The sequence below is a fragment of the Lissotriton vulgaris genome, chromosome 1_1 (assembly GCF_964263255.1).
Source record: "Lissotriton vulgaris chromosome 1_1, aLisVul1.2, whole genome shotgun sequence".
Lineage (NCBI taxonomy): Eukaryota > Metazoa > Chordata > Amphibia > Caudata > Salamandridae > Lissotriton > Lissotriton vulgaris.
Genome location: NC_141685.1, coordinates 1,520,248,219 through 1,520,273,355, shown reverse-complemented (window position 1 = coordinate 1,520,273,355; position 25,137 = coordinate 1,520,248,219). Strand labels below are relative to the sequence as shown.

Genomic DNA, 25,137 nt, shown 5'->3' with positions numbered 1-25,137 from the left:
CCTCACCACTACATGAAAAGAAAGAGAGGACAGACAATAAATGCCTATGCCAAAGGGACAATGCTTAGCTTCACAAAATGGACACACCAGACACCACCCCCCAAATTGGTCACCCCAACCATAAACAAGAAATCATTACATAGAGGACAGAAAGGAACTGGGAGTGGCCCATGCTCCAGGAAGACAAAACTACAACCAAATAACACATAAATGAGGACTTTTTTGTAGCACAGGGGACACATTAAACATTTTCGAGGAACTTTTATGCAACTCGGGACATATTAGTCGCGAGAATGCAAAATCGGAGTGTTCGGCAACGCGAATCGAGTGAAAAGTCGTTATCACGTTCCCGAGCCAGTACATTGAGCGCGCGAACAAGACAAAAAAGGTACGGTCGCGTTCTCACACGGTGCGACGTTACCAAAAGTACGCGAACAGTATTCCTAGGGTTACCTACTGGCAGGGAGTGCCATATTAGCTACACACAAGCAACCAAAAACTGAAAGTACCACCATTACCAAAAATGTGAAGCAATCCAAAGCCATACACGGTGTAATTAAAGTTACACCACAAAAATAGTTGATTAACTTGAATGCACCTATGGCTGTGAGTAGTAGTACCTACAAAAGCCTTGGATGGCTATGGCAAAAGAAGAGAACCAGGGAAGGACACAGAAAATGGCCGCCTCCATAGGGCCAGGAGGACAGGGACACCCAAAAACAACATGGAAAAGGGATGCACCCAAAATGGCCTCCACCACATGGCAAAATCAGTCACAAAGGAAGCATACACAAAATGGCCGCCACCACATGGCCTGCCCACCAACAACAACATAGCAGAATCATCACAAAGGAAGTAAGTACACACAAAATGGCCCTCACCACTACATGAAAAGAAAGAGAGGACAGACAATAAATGCCTATGCCAAAGGGACAATGCTTAGCTTCACAAAATGGACACACCAGACACCACCCCCCAAATTGGTCACCCCAACCATAAACAAGAAATCATTACATAGAGGACAGAAAGGAACTGGGAGTGGCCCATGCTCCAGGAAGACAAAACTACAACCAAATAACACATAAATGAGGACTTTTTTGTAGCACAGGGGACACATTAAATATTTTCGAGGAACTTTTATGCAACTCGGGACATATTGGTCGCGAGAATGCAAAATCGGCGTGTTCGGCAACGCGAATCGAGTGAAAAGTCGTTATCGCGTTCCCGAGCCAGTACATTGAGCGCGCGAACAAGACAAAAAAGGTACGGTCGCGGTCTCACACGGTGCGACGTTACCAAAAGTACGCGAACAGTATTCCTAGGGTTACCTACTGGCAGGGAGTGCCATATTAGCTACACACAAGCAACCAAAAACTGAAAGTACCACCATTACCAAAAATGTGAAGCAATCCAAAGCCATACACGGTGTAATTAAAGTTACACCACAAAAATAGTTGATTAACTTGAATGCACCTATGGCTGTGAGTAGTAGTACCTACAAAAGCCTTGGATGGCTATGGCAAAAGAAGAGAACCAGGGAAGGACACAGAAAATGGCCGCCTCCATAGGGCCAGGAGGACAGGGACACCCAAAAACAACATGGAAAAGGGATGCACCCAAAATGGCCTCCACCACATGGCAAAATCAGTCACAAAGGAAGCATACACAAAATGGCCGCCACCACATGGCCTGCCCACCAACAACAACATAGCAGAATCATCACAAAGGAAGTAAGTACACACAAAATGGCCCTCACCACTACATGAAAAGAAAGAGAGGACAGACAATAAATGCCTATGCCAAAGGGACAATGCTTAGCTTCACAAAATGGACACACCAGACACCACCCCCCAAATTGGTCACCCCAACCATAAACAAGAAATCATTACATAGAGGACAGAAAGGAACTGGGAGTGGCCCATGCTCCAGGAAGACAAAACTACAACCAAATAACACATAAATGAGGACTTTTTTGTAGCACAGGGGACACATTAAACATTTTCGAGGAACTTTTATGCAACTCGGGACATATTGGTCGCGAGAATGCAAAATCGGCGTGTTCGGCAACGCGAATCGAGTGAAAAGTCGTTATCGCGTTCCCGAGCCAGTACATTGAGCGCGCGAACAAGACAAAAAAGGTACGGTCGCGTTCTCACACGGTGCGACGTTACCAAAAGTACGCGAACAGTATTCCTAGGGTTACCTACTGGCAGGGAGTGCCATATTAGCTACACACAAGCAACCAAAAACTGAAAGTACCACCATTACCAAAAATGTGAAGCAATCCAAAGCCATACACGGTGTAATTAAAGTTACACCACAAAAATAGTTGATTAACTTGAATGCACCTATGGCTGTGAGTAGTAGTACCTACAAAAGCCTTGGATGGCTATGGCAAAAGAAGAGAACCAGGGAAGGACACAGAAAATGGCCGCCTCCATAGGGCCAGGAGGACAGGGACACCCAAAAACAACATGGAAAAGGGATGCACCCAAAATGGCCTCCACCACATGGCAAAATCAGTCACAAAGGAAGCATACACAAAATGGCCGCCACCACATGGCCTGCCCACCAACAACAACATAGCAGAATCATCACAAAGGAAGTAAGTACACACAAAATGGCCCTCACCACTACATGAAAAGAAAGAGAGGACAGACAATAAATGCCTATGCCAAAGGGACAATGCTTAGCTTCACAAAATGGACACACCAGACACCACCCCCCAAATTGGTCACCCCAACCATAAACAAGAAATCATTACATAGAGGACAGAAAGGAACTGGGAGTGGCCCATGCTCCAGGAAGACAAAACTACAACCAAATAACACATAAATGAGGACTTTTTTGTAGCACAGGGGACACATTAAACATTTTCGAGGAACTTTTATGCAACTCGGGACATATTGGTCGCGAGAATGCAAAATCGGCGTGTTCGGCAACGCGAATCGAGTGAAAAGTCGTTATCGCGTTCCCGAGCCAGTACATTGAGCGCGCGAACAAGACAAAAAAGGTACGGTCGCGTTCTCACACGGTGCGACGTTACCAAAAGTACGCGAACAGTATTCCTAGGGTTACCTACTGGCAGAAATTGACAGACACCCAAAACCTGACATACCCCACACATAAACATAAGATTTTCTAAATCAAACCAGTCCATCCATGACTTTCTAATTAGAGGTACACCAGAAAAACAGTTGATTACCTTTCATGACCCTATGACTAGTACCTCTGGCCTACTGGCAGAGTAGGCCACAAGTTTGGAGGCCTATGGCAAGAGCAAAGTGGCTGGGAAACATAAAATGGCCACCAACAACACATGGCCAGGCCAACCACAGAAAGTTATTACAATGAACTCAAACATGCCTACACACTAACTACATGGAGTACTAGGGTCAGCTATTGGCTTAAAAAAATAAAAAACTTTTTAATTACACAAACAGAAATTCAACAGCAGACATTGCTATTGCATAATGATGACCATAATCCAATGCCAGCCATGATGTTTGTTTACAAACTTGAATAAAAATTTAAACACAGAATTATGATTTTACCCATGGGTACCTCTCTATGTAGCCTGGATGAAATTTAAAAAGAAATACAAGTTGGGACCTCATAAAAGTATAGGCACCCATCAATAATTTAAATCAAGGAATGAATACTGTAGTTAAAAAAAATTAAAATCAAACAAACACAAGTCTACAACATCATACTCACTCATACATTACTGAACTTACTTGAAAAAGAGAATTCAAAATCCAAAAGTCCTCAGTAAAATTCAAAAAAAGCAGTAATGCAGCCAACACACACAGAAAGTGATCCTGCCAGCTCAAAATCCAAATGAAAGTGACCACCTCATGGACAAAGCACTGGGAGGAGCCTGGTGGACAGGAACAGGAAGTTGTAAACTCCAGAGCCCTTCCTCCTTAATATTAAAAAATAGAGTAGAAACAGAAAGAGGACTCCTTCCCCCCAAAAAATACATCCAAAGGTACAACTTTGAGGGGTTTTTCACTTGTTTGCTAACCAAAATGGTAATTTATTATTATGGTTTAACTTTTAACATGCTCGCGAGTTATTCTGTGCAAGATTGCAGGTTCTGCGTGTTCGGCAACTCGATCTTACCAACAAACATACTCGCGCGTCCTTATGGCTTTATCGCGCTTCCAATGACGTTATCGCGTTCGCACAGCTGCACGAAAGGGTTTACAAACATGGTGGCAGACGCGACCGGGAAAAAGCGAACGCAGAACCAAGGTAAGCCATTGCCGCGCACGCGATAATGTTATTTAGCGCGCGACAATGTTATTAAGCGCGCGACAACTACGCTCCGCACCGGATAGCGGAGTTATCGGCAGCTACGCGAACTCCGCGGAACGCGGAGTTGCCAAAACTCCGCAAACTCCGCAAACGGAGCGTAGTTCTTCGCCCAGGGTTAGTTATGTACACTTTATACATTTGACAGACTTAATGATTTTTGTATGAATCCTCTTGTTGGATCTAATATACAATTGATGGAACAGAAACGTTTGGTTTATCCAGAACTCTACGCGTTTCAACCCTCTTTATTTAAGAGGTTCTCATCAGGACCAAAACTCACTACAAAAAGAGAGAAGAAAAATGGAGACTAATCAGAAAATGACCTTGTTTGCGAAGCTTATACCCTGGCTGAACCAGTCATATATCAAGTCAGCAGCTTACCTCTAGTGAGTTCAAAGACTGCCAAATGCCACTGATGGCACTAATTGGAGATAACAAATCTAAACAGAAACCTAGAGAAAAAGAGAGAGGGGAAAGGGACTGTAAGTCATGTTACCGTGCTCTTGAAAGCCCTGAACATACTGAGAGTTGTGCTGACTCCGGAAGGTCACTTACATTCGGATGTGTAGGGTAGTTGCCAAGGGCCAGATGTAGGTAAGTAACATTTACCGAATCTTAATTACCGAAAATTACCGAATTTTACCGATTCGGTAATTAAGATTCGGTAAATGTGAGGGGTTGGTATGTAGGGAATCCAGATGTTCCCTTTTACCGAATCGGTAAAATTCGGTATTTACCGATTCGGTAAATAACGAATCGGTAAAGCCTATTGATTCCTATGGGCTTCAAAGCCCATAGGAATCAATAGGCTTTACCGATTCGGTATTTACCGAATCGGTAAATACCGAATTTCACAAGGGTGCAGGGGTGTCACTTTGACACCCCCTGGCACCCCCTAAACAGGCGTGGGTGCCATGTGGCAGGCATACCTGCCCTAAGGGCAGGTCTGCCTGTCACATGGTATAGGTGTGCATGCACACATGTGCATGCACACCGGAATCGGTATTTTACCATGGATTTGTTTTCCATGGTAAAATACCGATTCTGTAAGCCATGTGCAGGAGGTACATTGCCTACCTACATTGCATTTTCGGTAATTTTACCGAATCGGTAAATATTACCGAATCGGTAATTATTTTACCGATTCGGTACAAATTACCGAATCGGTAAATTTACCGATTCGGTAATGATACCGATTCGGTAAAATTACCGAAAATGTGCCCCTACATCTCAATAGCCCTTTACTGATCGGAAACGGCCGAAAATCGGTATTTTCGGCCGATTCCGATCGGTAAAGGGCTACCTACATCTGGCCCCAAATGTTCAAAAATGTGGGTGTCACAGTTGTCGCTTTTAAGGATCTACAATAAACGGAATCAAAGCGCCAAACAATTTAGATGAAATGCATGAGCGGTAAACCCAAAGAGCGCTAGGCGTGTAAGCGGCGGCGCTCACCTGAATTATGAGAATAGCTTCTTACTTTCCTACGAGTGTTTTGAATCTGAAAGATGAAAGAGGAAAATGGCATGAATGGAATCCATGCAGTGAAGAAAGGAGGTTTAAGAAGCACGCTAAAGTGCACAGTGTTGTTTGCAATCCACTCACCGGTATCGGAAAGAATATCGCCCAAAGCGCGAAACAGCATTGGCCTATCGTTGTGCCTGTTGTTGTTGGATAAGGCGACCTTGTTTATACACGATCATGATTGGGCTACGCACTGAATGCCGGTTTTTGTAGTTACTCATTCCGTTATAAGACGATGCGTTTTTTCTCTTAGATGCGATCTCATCTATGTAAACGCCCGATGGGCCATTAATTAAAACTTGCCGTCAACAGAAGGTTGGTCAATAGCTTATTTATTTCTGACTTCCTTAATGTAGACCGATGAGGGAAGACCCCCTGAGGGATCCTGGGATTTGTAGTAATACATTAAATCCGACCTGCCATTCTCTGGTTTGGATAAAGAATTAAGAGTACCCAACTGAGCTTCTTAATGCGTGCATGTCTTCAATGAATCTTACTACGATCTTCCAAATGATGAAGAAGAAAATCATGCTCATATTTACAGGTTGGCAACAAATATCCTCATACTGCGTCAATTTTGGCTTTATCAATTATTATACACATCCTACAAATTTCTGATAATTCAGCATATGAAATGTATGTAACTACAGTCAGTTTCATAGCTTGCAAAGCTCAGAAATTTCATTCAATCCTGACACAGCCGTGTCAAATTTGACTATAAGTAGAGCCTCCCTTTTAGACAATTTTTGTTCCCTGTCACCGCCACGGGGATCAGCCTCAACAGTCGAAATCACCGTCCATTGTAGATCTTTTTCTATGTGTGGCTTTCCTGGTCCAATGGTTCACAAGAGGAGCTGTTTCTACTTTCTTTCTAATGCGTGACTTGTGTTGGCTTATCCTTTGGCGTATTTCCTGGCTTTTTTTTCCGATATAAAGCAATCCACAGGGGCAGATTATTCCGTATATCACAAATTTTGTTTTACAATTAGAAAATGTTTCATGCTTCCAGTGTATTCCTCTGTGACTGAATAAATCGCCTTCCACTGTAGTCTCATAGCAGATGCAAGTGCCGCATTTGTGGGGGCCCTTTAATGGTGTCAAGCCCATTAATTGTCGTAGTGTTGATTTAGATTCCTTTTTTACAGCTGCCCTGACAATGTAATTTGAGATGCTACTCTCCTTTTTAAAGGCGAATAGATGATTTGATCTGAATTCATCATCACATTTTTTAAGGAGATGCCAATTTCGATTGATTACTTTTTTCAATGTGTTGGACTCCAGACAAAAGGTGGTTACACAGACTTGTCGTGTCATTGTTGGCTTCTTTTTCCTTTCTAGGCGCGTTTCACGGGGAGTCCACCAGGCCTGCTTCATAGCTGCTTTCACCAGTTATGGTATGAGGACAGCATAACATCATATGGGGTGTGACGTCATGGCAAAATCAGGATGCAGACCCCGTAACGGTCACCTGCACTGTGTCCCTGTCAACGAGAACGGAATACCTGATCGACCACCTGACCTTCCACAAGCCTATCAGACACCTGTAGTCTGCCACCCTGGCCCTCTCCACCACCAACCTCATCCATAATACCCCTACGCAAGCAGGGCCGGACTGGCTACCGGGCAGTTTGGAATACTGCCGAGCTGGTGGCTAAGTTTCTTTCAGTGGGGGGTGATTTCGTTCATGGAGACCTGTACACACAGGTCCCTATCAACGAAATCAGCCCCAGCTCAGCAGCATTCCAAACTGCCCGGTAGCCAGTCCGGCCCTGCACGCAAGCGCCTGGATACCCTTCGGGGTGATTAGTGCACTTTACAAGTTCTGATTGATTGATTGGTTTCCCATTTAATTGTGAAGTGTGGTAAGGCGTAGTGGGATACCTTGTCCACCCCCCCTCCTCAGCGCCCTGAGACCCTCGGGTTAGTAGTGTGCTTTACAAGCATTGATTGACTGATTGAAGGAGCAGTCAGTCCTCTGGGGTGACGCATAGCATGACCTGCGAGTATACAGTGTTGGACTGTGTCGAAGAGCTGCGTCCAATCTACAGGTAGAGGTGCTAGCGGCTTTATGGGCACTGAAGATCATATTTATAACGTGGGAAACCCCGTCTTCGGTCCGTAATTTGAGCCCTAATTTATACTATTGCTTCCATGTGTATCTTCTTACATTGACGGCACATAATCACCCCCCACAGTATTAAGTACTATCAGACATGTAGTTGTGTAGACAGCATCACCAAGAATCAGTATCTAAATTGCTGGTAAATGTGCATAATGCTTGTTTGCAAATCACACACTGTTGCATCTGAGTCCTCTTGTGATAACGGAAAGAAAACGGTGAAAATAAATGAACAGCCTAGAACTTTCATCACGCCACTATGATGCAAGCAGCAAAAGAGTGAAAATATGGATTTGCCTCGATGTTTGCACCACTGGGACAGTTATATTCTGTAGTCCCCGAAATCTGACTTCACCTGCGTTTAACTATTGATACTATTGATTAAGAAAGCTTGGTTTGAAAGCTGTTTAGTTTGAATCAGCTTAGAGATACCTAACCTCTCACAAGTGTCCTCCAGACACTAACATCATTCATGTGGTGAAAGAGCGTGCCTCCCTCTGACATTCACATGACACTTGCATGCAGAGTGCGTCTCTCAGCCAGACTTTAACATAACAGTTGCACTCACAATGGCTGCACTCTTAGTGTGCGCTTCAGCCATAATTGAATATCATAGATGCACTAAATGTAGGCAGTCCCAAATACAAAGGCTTCTTAGCTAGAGATCTTGTCATAAGCAGTTTAACATTTTATTTTAAGTTGCACTACCAAATGGGAACGCTCATACTAAAACTAATAAGAGCAGACATAGAAGTGGACAGTGGGTACTCAAGACAGTGAAAGGCATTGCTGAAAAATAGAACTGAGGGCCTGATCAGTTGAGAGTTCACTTTTGTTCCATCAAACTCTGACACTGGACATCCATCTCAAAATGGTGGAACTTGCGTTCTCTGCTGTACATCTGCCCTTCTACTAAAGTGGAGCCAACCTATGGATTTTTTAATAAGTCGCCCTAGGTAATGTTAGCATGTGGTGGAATGAGGAGGAGCTGGTATAACAGCTCTGGCCTCTGGACTCTGCTCACTGAAACAGAAAAGGGAGAGTGAGGCAAAACTGGACCAGCCGGCTTGTAGATGTCGCATAGCACCGAAGCAGCTTCCAACCGCCCTTATACACATGTATTTGTCAATCACTTAGTCATATTGAAAAATAAATTAAGCTATTTCGAATTAATATTTCCCGTTTGACTTTACTAAACAAGAAACACAAGAACATTATCACCATTTGCACATCAATAGAATAATAAGATTAAAATTAAATAATGACAATAACCTAAAAAAGAGTACGGCTAATTCAATAATATGAATAAGACTATGTTTAATAAGCGGAAAAATAGAAATTCGAATTAGATTAGAAAAAATGCTGAAACTAATACAGCAATTTTGATACTGCAGTTAAGAATGATAGTTACTTTAATTTCACTCGGCAATGTAGTGAATGAACTTAAGAAGAAGTGACCGAGGAAGATTTTAATAGCATCAAAACAAATCGAGACACTTTACTTGGTGATGTGTAAAGGATAAATATTTTCTGAAACCTGATTTACACACATTATGATTTGCACACTGTATAGTTATATCAGTAAAACTGCAAATCTGTGAAAGTTTAGAGGCCATTTTCAAGGAAAATGTGCTGTTGGTAACTGACAGTGCGCTCCCACACCATGGTTTTGTAACACGTGTACCACACCCTTGTCACTCTCCTACTGAATGGGCGTTGCTCATATGCTACACTTGTTCTTACTGTGACACTTGGATTTTTCACATTCCCTATGATTTGAATGCTGTAACAATTATGACAGCACTCCCACGCTGAAAACTGTTCCAGCACCACGGCTCTGAAGGGGGGCAATAACTATCCACAATAGGCACCGCTCCAGTGGGGTGGCAAGGGTGGGGCGGAGGGCACGAGTTTTGGGGGCGGCGGCAAAAATCTTAGCCAGCACCCCCCCTGCTCTTCATCGCGGTGTGCGGCGGCAAAAGGCAGGGACCCTATAGGCGGTATAGTGCCTAGCTACACGCCTGCACCGCTCGCCATTGGACATTCAGTCTCACCACCCACTCCGCGTGACCAGCACTCATTTTTGGGGACCCACAAACAAGTTTCTGCATCACACATGAACCGAGAGTATGAGAGGGAAAAACAAACTTCCACTGCTTACCACTGTTTTTTTTCCACCAAGCAGAACTTGATCAACGGTGCAGCCAGCTCTTTCCTAAAAGGTAAAGGAAAAACTTACAATATAAATATAGTATACACAAGACAATTTGAATATATAGAAATGCTAAAGGCTACGAGGAGGATTCCCTGTTAGGTCCATTTAAAAAAACACAAATTAATGTATTACAGATCAATAAGAATGTGTCTAGTGTACAGAGCGCAGTATACACTCATAGCTGAGTGCAACTCTAGGACTCTGTCCACCAGATTCTCCATTGAGTCTGTATTTAATCCCAGTAACAGCTGGGCGACACTCAGGCACCAGCCTCTGATAGCAGTGTGCATGGTGGTACCCCAATCTAGACCTCTGCCTCACCACAACGTGAGACAGCTTTCTACAGGCTGGTTTATCACTAAGATTTGGTCAGAAAAACAGTTTGAAAAATTACCCACATGTTATAATCACAATATTAACCTAAAAAGTCCAAACATGTATGTGCAAACATTTAACAGCATAATTGTACACCATTGTGCAAACCCACGGACATGGTAGGGGCACATTCTAGGACGCCATTTGAAGACAAACATAGAAGACAAGCAAGGTAGGACACACTTACCAGCAGTACTTTTGCTTTCTGTGTCAGATCTTCCCATTCCTGCAAACTGCATTCATTGTTTGTTCCCTTCTTTTCCTGAGATAAAATAAACAAGCATTTACAATGCAATGGTTTTGCCTTTATTAAAGTTAGAGCTATTGGCATTGCTCTTGACATTATTTTTATTTATGTTTTTTTTAACATAAATAAATGGCATTGTCATTTACAATGCCACTAGCTTTATCTCTCGCAAATGACACACACAAACACACACAGAGCCCCCCCACACAGAGCCCCCACACACACACAGCCACACAGAGCCCCCCACACACACAGCCACACAAAGCCCCCCACACACACAGCCACACAAAGCTTCCTACACACACAGCCACACAAAGCTTCCCACACACACAGCCACACAGAGCCCTTCACACACACCCACACAGCACAAGCAGGCAACAGGAGCACACGGAGGCACAAGCAGGCAACAAGGGCACATGGAGGCACAAGCAGGCAACAGGGGCACACGGAGGCACAAGCAGGCAACAGGGGCACACGGAGGCACAAGCAGGCAACAGGGGCACACAGAGGCACAAGCAGGCAACAGGGGCACGAAAACGGAGGCACAAGCAGGCAACAGGGGCACACGGAGGCACAAGCAGGCGACAGGGGCACACGGAGGCACAAGCAGGCGACAGGGGCACGAAAACTGAGGCACAAGCAGGCGACAGGGGCACGAAAACGGAGGCACAAGCAGGCAACAGGGGCACACGGAGGCAAAAGCAGGCAACAGGGGCACACGGAGGCACAAGCAGGCAACAGGGTCATGAAAACAAGCACAAGCAGGCAAAAGGGTCACAAGCAGGAATTGTAATTTAGACTGGGCTGAAGTGGAGAACGGTCAGTAGGGAAGTAGTGCGGCTGGTGCAGTGGTACCAGGCCGAAAGGTGAGAGGGGCTGTCTGCACCCCAGTTTGGACAGTTTCCACTACCTAACAGGGATTGGTGGGAGGGGGCATACTTCTTGCTTGCTTTAGGGCTGTCACTTCGGGGACGCAGTGCACGCTCTTACCTGCTGCCTGCTGCCGCCGGGACACGACAACAGGCAGGGAGAGGACAGGCTGGGAGAGGACAGGCTGGGAGAGGGCAGGGAGGGGACAGGCTGGGAGAGGGCAGGCTGGGAGAGGGCAGGGAGGGGACAGGCTGGGAGAGGGCAGGTTGGGAGAGGGCAGGCTGGAAGTGGACAAGCTGGGAGAGGACAGGCTGGGAAAGGTCATGGAGGGGACAGGCTGGGAGAGTGCAGGCTGGAAGTGGACAGGCTGGAAGAGGACAGGCTGGGAAAGGGCTGGGAGAGGGCAGGCTGGGAGTGGGCAGGCCGGGAGTGGGCAGGCCGGGAAAGGACAGGCTGCGAGAGGACAGGCTGCAAGAGGACAGGCTGCGAGAGGACAGGCTGCGAGAGGGCAGGCTGCGAGAGGGCAGGCTGCGAGAGGGCAGGCTGCGAGTGGGCAGGCTGGGAGAGGACAGGCTGGGAGAGGGCAAGCTGGGAGAGGGCAGGCTGGGAGAGGGCAGGCTGGGAGAGGGCAGGCTAGGAGAAGACATGATGCGAGAGGACAGGCTGCGAGAGGACAGGCAGGAGACCTAATTTCACTCTAAAGCTATCTAATACTCGATGTGAAGGGTCTCTACTTTGTATGTTTTCAATGATACCGAACGGCATCCACCTGCGTGCAAGCTCTCTTCACTGACGAGGGCAACAACCTAAGCGCACACCTGCACAGGATGCCCATCAAACGCCGCGCCCGGTCAGCCTTACTCCCGCAAATGAACATCCCTGAAGAGTAAGTACAAGTCGGACCTGGCCAAGTAATGACACCACCTCCCTTAGAAAGAAGTAGCGTGACCTTATGCTGGACCAGCCTCCGGCAAAATCACGTGGAAGGAGCATGCCTCAGAGAGGTGCCTGCTCACCGGACCTGGGGGCTTGATCCCTGCTAAAGGGTAAGTAGGGAGTCAATAGTGCAAGGGTGAACGTCTACCCTAGGTAACACGCATGTATCCAGTGCTTGATAACGAAAGACTTGACAGCAGAGAAACGATGACTTCCCGCAAACCACAGCTACACTGCAGTGTCACCCCGTGGCTTGTCATGGCGCAAGGCCCTAATGCCAGATGATACCAAACCACCCAAATCAAGTGCTGTACTCACTGGGGGGGCCACCCTGCGCAAATACTGCATAGTGGATCTGTGTGTACACTGCCAGGAAGGATGGCAGCTAGCAGAGGCGTTTGCTTGAAATAAGTGCAGCAGAAACAAACCACCACGTGCTGCAGTAACAGCGTCGTACACCTGCCTCCCTCCCCGTCCCAAGGCCCTTGGCCTCCTAATCGGGGCCTCCCCGCCTTCTTACCATGGTGCCGCGGTGTGTCGGGCGCTGCGCTCCCCGGGCTGCGGTCGGCGATAGGGGCGGAGCTGGTGAAGGGCTGCTAGGGCTCCGCGCGCCGCTCTAGATCCTATGACGAGAACTCCTGCCGCAGTGGCTCGCGCTGCTCCTGACCCACGACTGTAAGACGGCAGCAGAGGGGGGAGGGGAGCCGGAGACAGGGGGAGGGGTGGGGCTGCGACACCAGCATCCGGGGCACCGTGGAGGCGCTGACATCTCATTTGCATTTGTGCGCAAGGGGTAAACACCCTGCGTCAGATACAGCAGCTCTCTGAAGCAAAGAAATGGAAAAGGGACTTGCTTCGTCGGAAGGAGTTTAAAGGCGGTCTGGGTAGAACAAGAGCCGAGCGAGCAGGAAGGCAGGTGCCGGCAATGCCGGACCAGATTCGGGGGCGTTCCCGGCTTTTGGCTGACGTAGCGTTACGTAGCCAAAAGCCAAAAATTCTCGGGAACGCCCCCGAATCTGGTCCGGCATTGACGGACAGGCCCGTCTTCCAATGGCTAGCCTCCATTTATGAAGCTAGCCAATGAAAGACGGGTGCCGTTCCTGTCTCCCGTATTATACTCATTAGGTTTTCGCCTGCGCGAAAAAGCTGCGCAGAGCGTAGCTTTCGCCAGGCAAAACCTAAAAAGAATCATGGTAAAAAGTTAAATGGAACTGTAGGTACAAATAAATAAGGTACAGAGAAGACAATGAGTGCATGATTACAAAAAATATTCTTTGGAAATAAAGAACAGTAGGGCATATTATCAAGGACCGGTGTTAAAATTATCGCCGTTTTATCGGCAGGAAACTGCAGATAAAATGGCGATAATGGGCTTCATAATACCCCCTTGTTAATTCCCATAGAAGCCCATGTTAACACAAGAAGATGGGTTTCTATGGGAATTAACAAGGGCGTATTATCAAGCCCATTATTGCAGTTTTATCTGCAGTTTCCTGCTGATAAAAAGGCGATAATTTTAACACCATTCCTTGATAATATGCCCCTTTATTGAATATGTTAGCTTCAGTCATAAAGGTTTGAACTTTTTGAATAATGAAATCCTTGAGGGCAGGAATTGGAGAATGTCGCCGAGGAAATGATGCTTGCATGAGGTAGTACGGTAACGGCTAATGGTGAAATACTGTCAAAGCGAGCCCGGTGCTCATGCAGGAGTCTTGTATGAGACTGCGCTTGCACTCAAGGAGGCAGCAGAGATTCACTGCTCCAGCCCCTTGAGAGAGCCCGGTGGGTCATTGATACCTGCTGACACAGGTGTGCACAGAGACGCACAGGAAAGTGCCACTGATGGGACACTTGGAAGCCCTCATTGCGCCCGGATGTGGTGTTCATGGAATGTGGTGGCCAGGGGGAGGGGGACCCGGGAAATGAGAGAGAGGAGACAAACATCTCTCACAGGTTCTGAGGGACACATCCCTTACTGAATACTGAGGGAAACTCCGGGAGCGGACGGTGAAACAACTTTCACATACCTTGAGGTGAGAATTGAACAAAGAACAGAGTAAGCTGACTGACACTATCACGTCATCCTAAGCTAGAGCCAACGCAATGCTCAGAGCTCGACTAATACTTTGGCAGTACCTGGCAAGTGTCATATGAGCAGACGAGAGCTTGCACGCTTTTCAGAAGTTTTCCAAGGTCTTCTTACTGTGAGAGAAGAAAAGACAGTGAGCCATGTTTGTTAATGCTGTGCTAGCAATATTGAGAACTTAAAAGGACAAGACATGCTGCTCCCTCAGTCTTCACCTCCTAGATGCCACCCGTTCATTTTAATGTTTATACATACAGATAATTCTGACTAAAGCCCTCCTGAAGAGAAATACTTTGGCATGAGCAGGTTAGAGGCACTTAATCATCAAAGCTGACTTACCTACTCGGTTCTTGAATCTCTGTTTTATGATCAGCTGCACTAACTCACCTATCACAGACTGACCTGCATTCTCCTGGGCTTCCTGCCTGCCTAGGGAAGGTGATGCAGTGAACTGAGAATCATTACCAATGTTCTCAGAGGTCGCTGCACCTTCTCAATGGACAGTGAACTCTACCCAAGGGGACAACTGTTTGCTCTCCGCCTGCGGGTCTATGGTACCACCAGGAGAGTCCCTCTGACACTGAGTTCAATAGGGTATCTAATACTTGTCGGGGTAAGGATGAGGCTTTCGGAGCTGCACCGGCCATGGTGTGTCTCCACTAATACCTGTAGAAGTTATGATGCCCTATTGAGGGGTGTCCATTGTGGATACTGGAGGTCTGATTCCATTCTGAACTTTCATGAAAACCACAATGTGATGATGGCTTTATTATCTTAATTCTTTGTATGTAAGCATGTTTGATATGTTTAGACCTATAGTCTAACACAATCGTGTTGCTTCCTTACACCAAAACACTGTACCAGCCGAAACTCAAAGCTTCTTGCTCATCAAATATACCTGGCCATGAGAGCTAAACGATATAAAATCAGGCATTGGTATTCTAACGTTTGCAATAAGTATCAGTCCCCACTGTTGATGGAATTTACTGAGTTAAAAGATCGGGAACGAAGCCAAAATGTATTGAGTTTGGTGTGGTAAAAAAGGCAAACATTCATGTAATGTTTCATTTGAGGAAATACACCAACCTAGTCCACCACCATCAGGGCCGTAGAGTACAGGACATGCCCTCACAATAATGAGTGTTTGGGGCTATGGGTAAGAAAATCCTTCAAGAGTTTCCGGCTTTTCCCTCCCTAAGGATGAACTTACCAGAAGCTTATTGAGACACTCAGAAAGAGGGAGGCCAGGTGCGGCGTAAGCTGAAGAAAAAGAAACAAGCACAGCGATTAAAGAACATATTTTAAGATATGTTGTACCAATCAAGCAATGTTTCCACTAGAAAAATGTGCTGCAATAAAAACATTGATAGACAGTGGTCATTAACTTGTAAGAAGAGATCATAGACAATTCCAGAATGCCCTTCTTTAAATGTAAACAAACTATATTTCACTTCGGTACCACACACAAATAAGACTATCATCGCATATAAATTATAAGTATAGTGGATCTAAAACCAGCAGTTTAAAAGTTTTCCCAACAAAATAAAGAAAAAGTAAATGTTTCCGAGCAATGGGGAGTGCGGTAAACATAGGCAGTGGCGTAGCTTGGGTGTGGACGGCGAAGGATAAGTGTTTTCTCCCTCGTCGTCGTCTTTCTACCCTTCAGACCCAAATCCCCACAGGCGCCAACATTTCTAGCTACGCCACTGATAGGGCTGATGGTGGCAAAGGAAAGTGTGCAAAGTGGCGGACACTGGATATAGATTGCACCTCCCATTAATGATGGCTGGAGTGAAAAAGTCCACACTGAAGAAGTTGCAAAGTGTACAGCACGCAGCTGCAAGATTAGTGTTAAAACTTCCCAGGAAATCCTCAGCCTCAGCAGCATTAAATCGTCTTCACTGGTTGCCCCTGCACAAGAGGATCCTCTTCAAACTTCTACTAACAGTTTTCAAAGCACTAAAAAACATCGGTCCGAAATACCTTGTCAACCGCTTTGTTCACTATGACCCCGTACGAAGTTTGAGATCCTCCGGTGGTAACCTTACCAAGATTCCGAGGTATAAATATAAAACCAGGGGCGGAAAAACTTTCACAGTCCTAGCAGCAAGGGCCTGGAACAACTTGCCTTTAAATCTCAGACTGGTTGAGACTGAGAGTCTTTTCAGGAAACAACTGAAGACCTGGGTCTATCAGCAATCTGATGCTTATGTTATGGCCGCTATCTAGAGCTTCCATCATCCAATCCCATCCACACACAATTTCTCAGCGCCAAGATGCTCCTTCCGGAGCGATAGGCTGCGCTTAATAAATACTCACAAATACATAAATAAATAAATAAATTAAACACTACAATTTCTGTACCCACGTTTAGAACAGCAGTCGCCAGTACCCAGGCGTGAATACATCCGTAGAGTTCTGTGACCATGTTCTGTGGGCAATAACAGACCATGGTTCGCTCACCAGTAACCAGGTGTGAGTACATCCGTAGAGTGCTGTGACCCTGTTGTGTGGGCAGTTAACAGACCTTGGTTTGCTTCCAGAGACCACTCGCCACTCAATGGATTGCCTCGTGAGGCACTTACGGTGCAAAACATCCAGTAGTGTAAAGTCCACGAGTCAGCATGAGAGCAGAAATGCACTCACTCGTTGAGGCATGACAGAAATGCACATTTTTAAACCAGGTTGACTTCCTATTGGATTCCATGGATCTTTCTCAAGATCTTTCAAACTGGATGGAAGTGTTGACAGGTTTATCTGAAGCTCACTCCCTCTAGTAGCAGTGGGAAAGCAAATTGAAAGGTGGGCTTAGCATAGAGCCAGCCGCCATTATGGCGGTCGCGGCGGCCCCGGTATCATAGGTGGGGCCGGGGGGCGTTGCGCACAGAATGGGCGCGGCACCCCGCCTCCGCAAGGGGACAGGCATAGCTACGGGCACCCTCTGAACTGGAGGCGCCTAGTAACGCTTCCGGCTCGGAGGGCATAGCAGGGGTAGAGGGGCAAGCCGGCTGGAAGTGGTTCTGCACCTCCCAATTCACCTATATGGTCCAGCCCCAGGCGGGGAGGTGTTCTTTTGTTCCTTCCTCCCTGCCTGGGAAGGGTGCCGCTGCTGGGATCGGGCCGGGAAGAGGCTCGATCCACCTTTAATTTTACCCTCCCACCATCCCCTAAGGCAGATATTGTCGAATTAATATATTGTGTGTAATATGTTACTGAGTTCACAGCAAGAATAAGTATATGCTAAGTAATACAAGTGCATGTATCGGATGTGCGTTAGATTCTCTTTGGGTTGCAGGTCAATGTATTTTCGTACTTGCAAAATATGTTTCATCTACAGGAAAGTAAATATGTCGTATTTGGTGCGTTTTCCCAGGTCTGGCGGTAGGGTCATGGTTGGTGAGCATAGTTTGTGGTCCTTTGAGGGCGTTACCTTGATGAAAGGGGACGCCCAAGGGGGAGACAGGGGGTCTCTCATAGAACTACAAGGGGCAGTTCCAGTCAGTAGGTGGAATGGGTGCTGTGGCTTTGGGAGCCACGCTTCCAGTAGGCCATGGGCCACCCCTGCATGCGCAGGCTGGAAGGGGTGCAGAGGCTCTGGGAGCCACGCTTCCACTAGGCCATGGGCCACCCCGCACAGGCATGCGCTCAAGGGTGCACTGCCGGTAAATTGAAGGGGTGCAGGGGGCACTACACTGGGAGCCACGCTTCTAGTACGCCATGGGGCCTGTTTTTATGGAGACAAAAGGATAGGGATCTGGCCTGCCGGTCATTGACCTTGCCGTAGGCTCTCAAGGGTTGCGCAGAAACGAAATCAGTTTAATTTAGAATACGATAGGAAACCAGATGTATTAGAGAAAAGCGTTTGCTAGAGGCGGTGGCAGCACCTCGAAATAGCGCTCTGGGAAGGCGAGCAGATTGCGAGGGCTCTCCTCTGCTCTCCGCAGGTCCCCACTGAATTACCGAGGCTTGGAGATCTCTTACACTTCGTTTTTATATACTGTTTGCAATTAACTTTGGTGCTTTTAAAAAAAATCTTTTTAATATTGTTACCTTCACTGTGCTTGAAACTTGGTCTCCCTGTGCCCCGGTCCACCGCGGCTCCCAGGTGCCGATTGATGTGGAGGGCTGAACGGGCGCCATCTTAAGTCAGGCTCAGACCCGGCTGGACCCGAGTTAGCGGTCCAGCGGAGGGAGGGGCTGTGGATACAAATAGATCTGGAGTAGGTAGGACCTGGCGTTTGCTAGAGGCGGTGGCAGCACCTCGAAATAGCGCTCTGGGAAGGCGAGCAGATTGCGAGGGCTCTCCTCTGCTCTCCGCAGGTCCCCACTGAATTACCGAGGCTTGGAGATCTCTTACACTTCGTTTTTATAAACTGTTTGCAATTAACTTTGGTGCTTTTAAAAAAAATCTTTTTAATATTGTTACCTTCACTGTGCTTGAAACTTGGTCTCCCTGTGCCCCGGTCCACCGCGGCTCCCAGGTGCCGATTGATGTGGAGGGCTGAACGGGCGCCATCTTAAGTCAGGCTCAGACCCGGCTGGACCCGAGTTAGCGGTCCAGCGGAGGGAGGGGCTGTGGATACAAATATAAATGCACTCTAAGACGCGCAGCGGTCACGCGCTGCGGGCGCGCCGTCTGCGCGCCGAAGGAGCGCCAAAGGAGGGCCCGTCTGTGCCCGTCCGTGCCTCGGACGGGCCCAGGGCCAGCCACTCTGTAAACACTCTACGACGGCCCCCCAAAAACTTAATACGGTATGCACCCGGGCATCTAATGTCGCTGAAAGGCGCCTCCTGTTTGTGTGATGTTGCATGGGACGTGGCTAACAGTGCGTCCCGGATCTGCCAGACGTGCCAATTCCGTTTTCGGCCCTTTCTTACCCACCCGCATTCCCATCCCACTGATATCTCACTGGTGAAGGCCGGCTTGATCAATGCGAGGTCATTGGTCAAACACGCAGCAGATATCTTTGAGCTGCTGAGTGACAATCAGTTGGACTTATTATTTATTACGGAAACTTGGCTTAATGATACATGTGCCCGTCAGTGGAACTTGCTATTCCACGTGGATTCAAAATCTTCAGGTCGGACCGCCCTCTGGGTAGAGGTGGCGGCACCGCGGTTGTTTTCAGAGAACAGTGGACTCTCTCCTCTGACCCCCAGGAACAACTGGCTGAGGCGGAGCTGCTACACTTCTCTCTGAAATTCAATGCCCACTTATCCATTGGTGGCACATTGGTTTACCGTCCTCCTGGATATATTGGTAATTTCGTACAGGTCCTGGAAGAAGTTATAGTTCCTAGGATTTTGCGTCATTCCAGGTACCTCCTTCTGGGGGATTTTAACATTCATGTCGACTGCCTGGACCTTCCAGAGGCAGCTCGCCTCTTAGAAGTTCTCTCTATGGCCCAACTAAAACAATGGGTGGTCGCTCCAACCCATTTGGGCGGCCATATTTTGGATCTGGTATGTACAAACTTTGACATTAACATGGCCCATCCTGAGCCAGTACCTTGGTCTGACCATGAGCTCATCACATTCACTTGGCCTCTGTTGCTCTCTACTGCGGCCCAGCCCCAAATTGCCCACACACCAAAGATCAATTTAAATACTCTTTCAGCGGGTCTTGCTGCTTCTCGCCCATCGCTCCCTCCTGACATTGACGCTGCAGCCAGCGCATTTAACCTATGGGTGGAGCGTGCGACTGTTGCAACAATTAAGAGCAGCCGGGTCTGTAGACTTCGTGCTACCCCTTCTAAACCTTGGTTTTGTCCCGCTCTCCGAGACCTTAAATCAGGCTGTAAAAAGCTGGAAAGGTTATGGAGACTAGCCTACTTGCCTGAGGCGAAAAAAGATCTGCGGACGGCACAGAAAAAGTATTATGCAGCCATTAGATCTGCCAAAAGTAGCTACTACGCTGGGCGCATCAGCAAAGCTAACAACAATAGCAAGGAAATATTTGCGATTGTCAATAGCTTTGTATCCCCCTGTGCCTCAAAACCTTTGCTGTCCGCATCAGAAGAATGGTGCGAAGAACTTTCTGAGTTCTTCGTTGAAAAAATTGCCAAAATTCAGGTGGACCTGCAAAATGTATGTAATGGCCCCTCCTCTCTTTTGACAACTTCGCTTCCTATAATGCCCAGTCGCACTGCCCAATTGGCCAACTTTACCCCTCAACTAGATTCTGATATCACTGCCATTGTTGCTGCCTTAAAATCCGGATCTCCCTCTGACCCATGCCCGGCCAGAGTACTTGCGGGTGTTGCGGAATCAGTGGGAAATGAGGTAACCCAAATTATTAACCTCTCGCTCCACTCAGCTACTGTTCCGGATTGTTGGAAACAAGCAAAACTGCTCCCACTATTAAAAAAAAATGGACTTGACCCGGCCACCCCGTCCAATTTTCGACCAATATCTTTGCTGCCAGCGCTTGCAAAAGTATGCGAAAAGATTGTTTTTAGTCATCTAGAGAAATTTGTGGAATCTACGGAGGCCCTTCATCCAGCTCAGTCTGGCTTTAGGGCAGCCTACAGTACAGAGACGGCTTTAGTCGAAATCTCGGAGGCTATTCGGGAGTGTCTTGACGGGGGCGGCAGAGCGGCTCTGATTTTATTGGACCTCTCTGCCGCCTTCGATACGGTGCCCCACTCTCTTCTACTCTCCAGACTAGCCGATATAGGTATTACTGGCTCCGTATTTGACTGGTTGACCTCTTTTTTAAATAACCGCACGCAACAAGTTTGGTTGCCCCCCTTTGCTTCCACTCCTAAATTGCTTTCTACTGGTGTCCCTCAGGGTTCTATGTTAAGCCCTTTGCTTTTCAATATTTATCTTACCCCTCTGATTTACCTGGCTGAACAGTTAGGGGCAAAAATTATGGCGTACGCCGACGATACGCAATTGTTGTTTACCTGGCCCAAAGACAACTTAGATACGTCGGCGGCCCAATTTTGCCTATCTTCTGTCTTCCAATGGTTAGCTAATGCCCAGTTAAAATGTAACGAAAGCAAATCCGAGATCTTGCTATATGGCTCTTTCCCTGAGGACTTTAGTGACCGTCTCTGGCCTACCGACCTACCCCCTCCAAAAGTTGCGTCGGGCCCAGTGAAGAATTTGGGGGTTTGGTTCGGTAAGAATCTTAAGTTTGAAGACCATATAAACAAAGTCACTGGAGTCTGTTTTTTCACCCTAAAAACTGTGCGCAGGTTTTTCCCTCTATTACCAAAAGAAGCTAAAGAGACTGTTATTCGGGCATTGATACTCTCTCGGTTAGACTACGCTAATGGACTGCTCTCTGGCCTACCGGCTTACCTGATTCATCGCCTTCAGGTTATTCAGAACGCCGCTGCCAGACTCTTGTTCAACGTCCCAAGGCGTTCCAGTGCTCGACCTCTTCTCCGCGCGTTGCACTGGCTTCCTGTTGCCCACAGGATTTTGTTTAAAATCCTAGTGCTGGCGTATCGAGCCATTCATCACACTGGGCCTGTCTACTTGAGAAATAGGTTCTCCCTGTACATTCCCAATCGCCCGCTGCGCTCGGCCAATTTGTGCCTAATGGCTGTCCCCAAATTCAAATACTGCAGACTTGGCGGTCAATCGATTTCAGTGAGAGCAGCGAAATCTTGGAATACTTTACCTCTTTATCTAAGAACTGCACCGACCCTCTGCTCCTTTAAGAAGAGTCTAAAAACCCATCTTTTTAATATTATAGCTTAAACCTCCCCACACCCTGTATTCCTAGATATTTATGCCCACCTAGTCTGCTCTGCCTTCAACGCGCCAGGATACTATTTTTTTAGTAATAGAGCGCGATATAAAAGCCTTTAATAATAAATAATAATAATAATAAAATGATAAGGTTTGCCTTTCAACAACTGTGGCTATCTGTATTTAGACTTTCTGCAAATTGTGGATAATTTATACTCAATATCTGAATGTTTTAAGTTTGTAATAAAATACGGCAGGGGATCTACAACCCCAGATCCAAAAGCAGTTGTGTTGTCTGACTTGTCTGCCTGGGGGGGGGGGGTTAGGGGGGGGGGGTGCCGGGAGGTGGTAGAGGGACCCACAATCTATTTTGGAGCATCTACTTTTACGGGAGGGGCCTAGGCGGTACCAGGCCATAAGAGAACTTTCTGTGTTTTTATAACATATAGATGTGGTGCACAACTCTAAAACTAAGTGATGTTACTCACCATTTCAACTGCTGGTCTGAAATCTGATGCTTGTGCAGAGCTAGGTGAATGGGGTGGATGATATCAGAACATTACCCTACAATTTTGTTGTTCACATTCCTTGGCCCCAAGAAGACTCATTCGTGGCAGGAAGCTAATTGACTTGCTACATCTGCAGACAGACCATGACTTCAAAGATGATATGTGTAATGACGTGCTTCAGAAACATCCATGCATGATTTTCAATGGGTATATCCATTGGGAATACTCGCAGTCTTGCTGGAGTCAAGGTGACAAAAACTGACAAGTGAGGTTAAATTAGGGTATCCCCTATTTGAGTTAAATTTCAAACCTTGATGTGAGGTACAAGTTGTACCAGTTTATGGATTAAAAACATTGTGATCATATCTAAGGGTTTCAAACTCACTCAGTGTTTAAAACGATCATATAATATGAGACAGTCTTCACATACAGTCCCATGTTGCTGAGCATTTATCAGCTCAGTCACTCACTCTTGAAGGTCATCCTCTGGCATATGCTGCCTTGGACACTTTCTTGAGAGTACCTCCCTTGGATTTGTCTCCCTACACAGTATTTCACTGCCACTAAGATGCCCGGAGATGGCCCCACACAAGAATGTGGAATGTGTATGGTTATTTGAGTAATACAGTTATGCAACAGGTACTGTAATTGGGCACAGACTAAGTATGTGCGTCAGAAAGAAGCTGAACCCCCTCTCTTCAAGCAACACAATTCCCCCACACAATAGGGATACGCCCATTACATGTCTCTGTCCATGGACTTGAATCCTACCCCTAGGCCCTCGCCCAGTGCTCCACACTCCTGTTTCCTAGCTAGGATCCTTCTATGCACATGCTTACATTCAGATGTCCTGTCTTACAAAACGCGGCGAGATGTCAAAGTACATACATATGCAGGAGCACAAAGATGTTATAAACACACTATGATACACTCTATTGCTGGAGCTCCTCGGAGACCAAGCAGGTGTACTCACCGACAGCGACGCCGAGGGCCACCAGCAGGAACACGGCTGAGGACTTCATGGCTGCGAGAGGCTTCTCTGTCAGACTTCAGCTGCAGGCCCCGGTCGAGTGCTGATGAAACCCTTCCTGGAGGTCACCGTCATTTATACCAGAAGAGACCTCTCGACTCCTCTGCCAGTGCCAAGCCACACCAGGAATGTCCTTCTTCACGTACTTCTTGGCACACAGATTGCGAAACGGTCCTTCAAGTGTTTTCTTTCTTCTCACCTTTCCGTTTAGCATAAAGTAGTGATTGGCATCTCTTTGTTTGACATTCCCTTTGAAATAAATGTAGGCACAGGACGTGTGCATTCCAACTGGCACTGTACTACTAAAAAATCATTTGAATTATCTCCCTTCTAATGTTTTAATGCTGTTCCACAATCATGTCTTCAAAAAGATGGAGGGAACATCAGCTGATGAAAGGGCATTAATTACTCTGTAAAGAAAAATGCAGTCATTTTGCATAAACTATGTTTCTGACTGAGGCGCAGTGAATTATGCCTGCTGTGCTTACAGGATATTAGTAAGAGATGAGTTATATCCACATCTTCTCGGGGAAACAGATGGTTTATGTACATAGGTTCTATGGGTGACACGAATTATGCATAGGGCCAACATCGAAGCTCAGGAGCTGGCGCCCAATTCCTCTACTCGATACTGATGGAAAAATATTTTCCAAATCTCTTTTAACTGTTTTGGGCCAAGTGTGCCGTGGACAATAACACATTAAAAATGTCATTAAACGGGCTTCAGAGGCAATAGCTCAACCTTCCACGGTATATTGGTGATATTCACTTATTCTAATAAGGCTCTAATAGTAAAAGACAGGAGGCTGTTCGTGTGTTACAAACATTTTTCCACCGCTTCCGATAGAGTGGACAGTAATAAGCTATGGGTGAATTTACTGTCAGGGGGAATCGAACATGCTCTCTTCTCATCAGCAGAACTTTGCACAGATGCCTGGGTTGAGGTGAAACTCTCAGACAGTAGCAAACTACCACCAAATATTCAAAAGGCAACAGTTTAGAACAGGGGTTTGACCCTGCATATCTTTTGTTTACACTTCATATTTTGTTGGATACATTGTAATATAAGCACATCAATGCCTCCAAATTTGCAAGTACACATGCCAGTCATATAGCATATGCTGATGACTGGGTAATTCTAGCTTCCACACAAATTAGTTTACAACAACATTTACATTGGCTAAAAGGTTTTAATAATA

At 46.6% G+C, this 25,137-nt stretch overlaps 1 protein-coding gene across 1 annotated transcript in view; it reads right to left on the bottom strand.

Moving 5' to 3' along the window:
* Nucleotides 1–23,930, bottom strand: part of LOC147750758 (uncharacterized) — a 71,394-nt gene extending 47,464 nt beyond the window's left edge. The window contains exons 1-5 of the mRNA XM_086930821.1: nt 23,882–23,930; nt 15,035–15,124; nt 14,746–14,807; nt 10,741–10,815; nt 10,125–10,178 (exon numbers count right to left, since the gene is read on the bottom strand). Coding sequence (XP_086786947.1) covers nt 10,125–10,178; nt 10,741–10,815; nt 14,746–14,807; nt 15,035–15,124; nt 23,882–23,930 — 330 coding nt within the window. The remainder of the gene's footprint in view (nt 1–10,124; nt 10,179–10,740; nt 10,816–14,745; nt 14,808–15,034; nt 15,125–23,881) is intronic.
* Nucleotides 23,931–25,137: the final 1,207 nt, after the last annotated feature.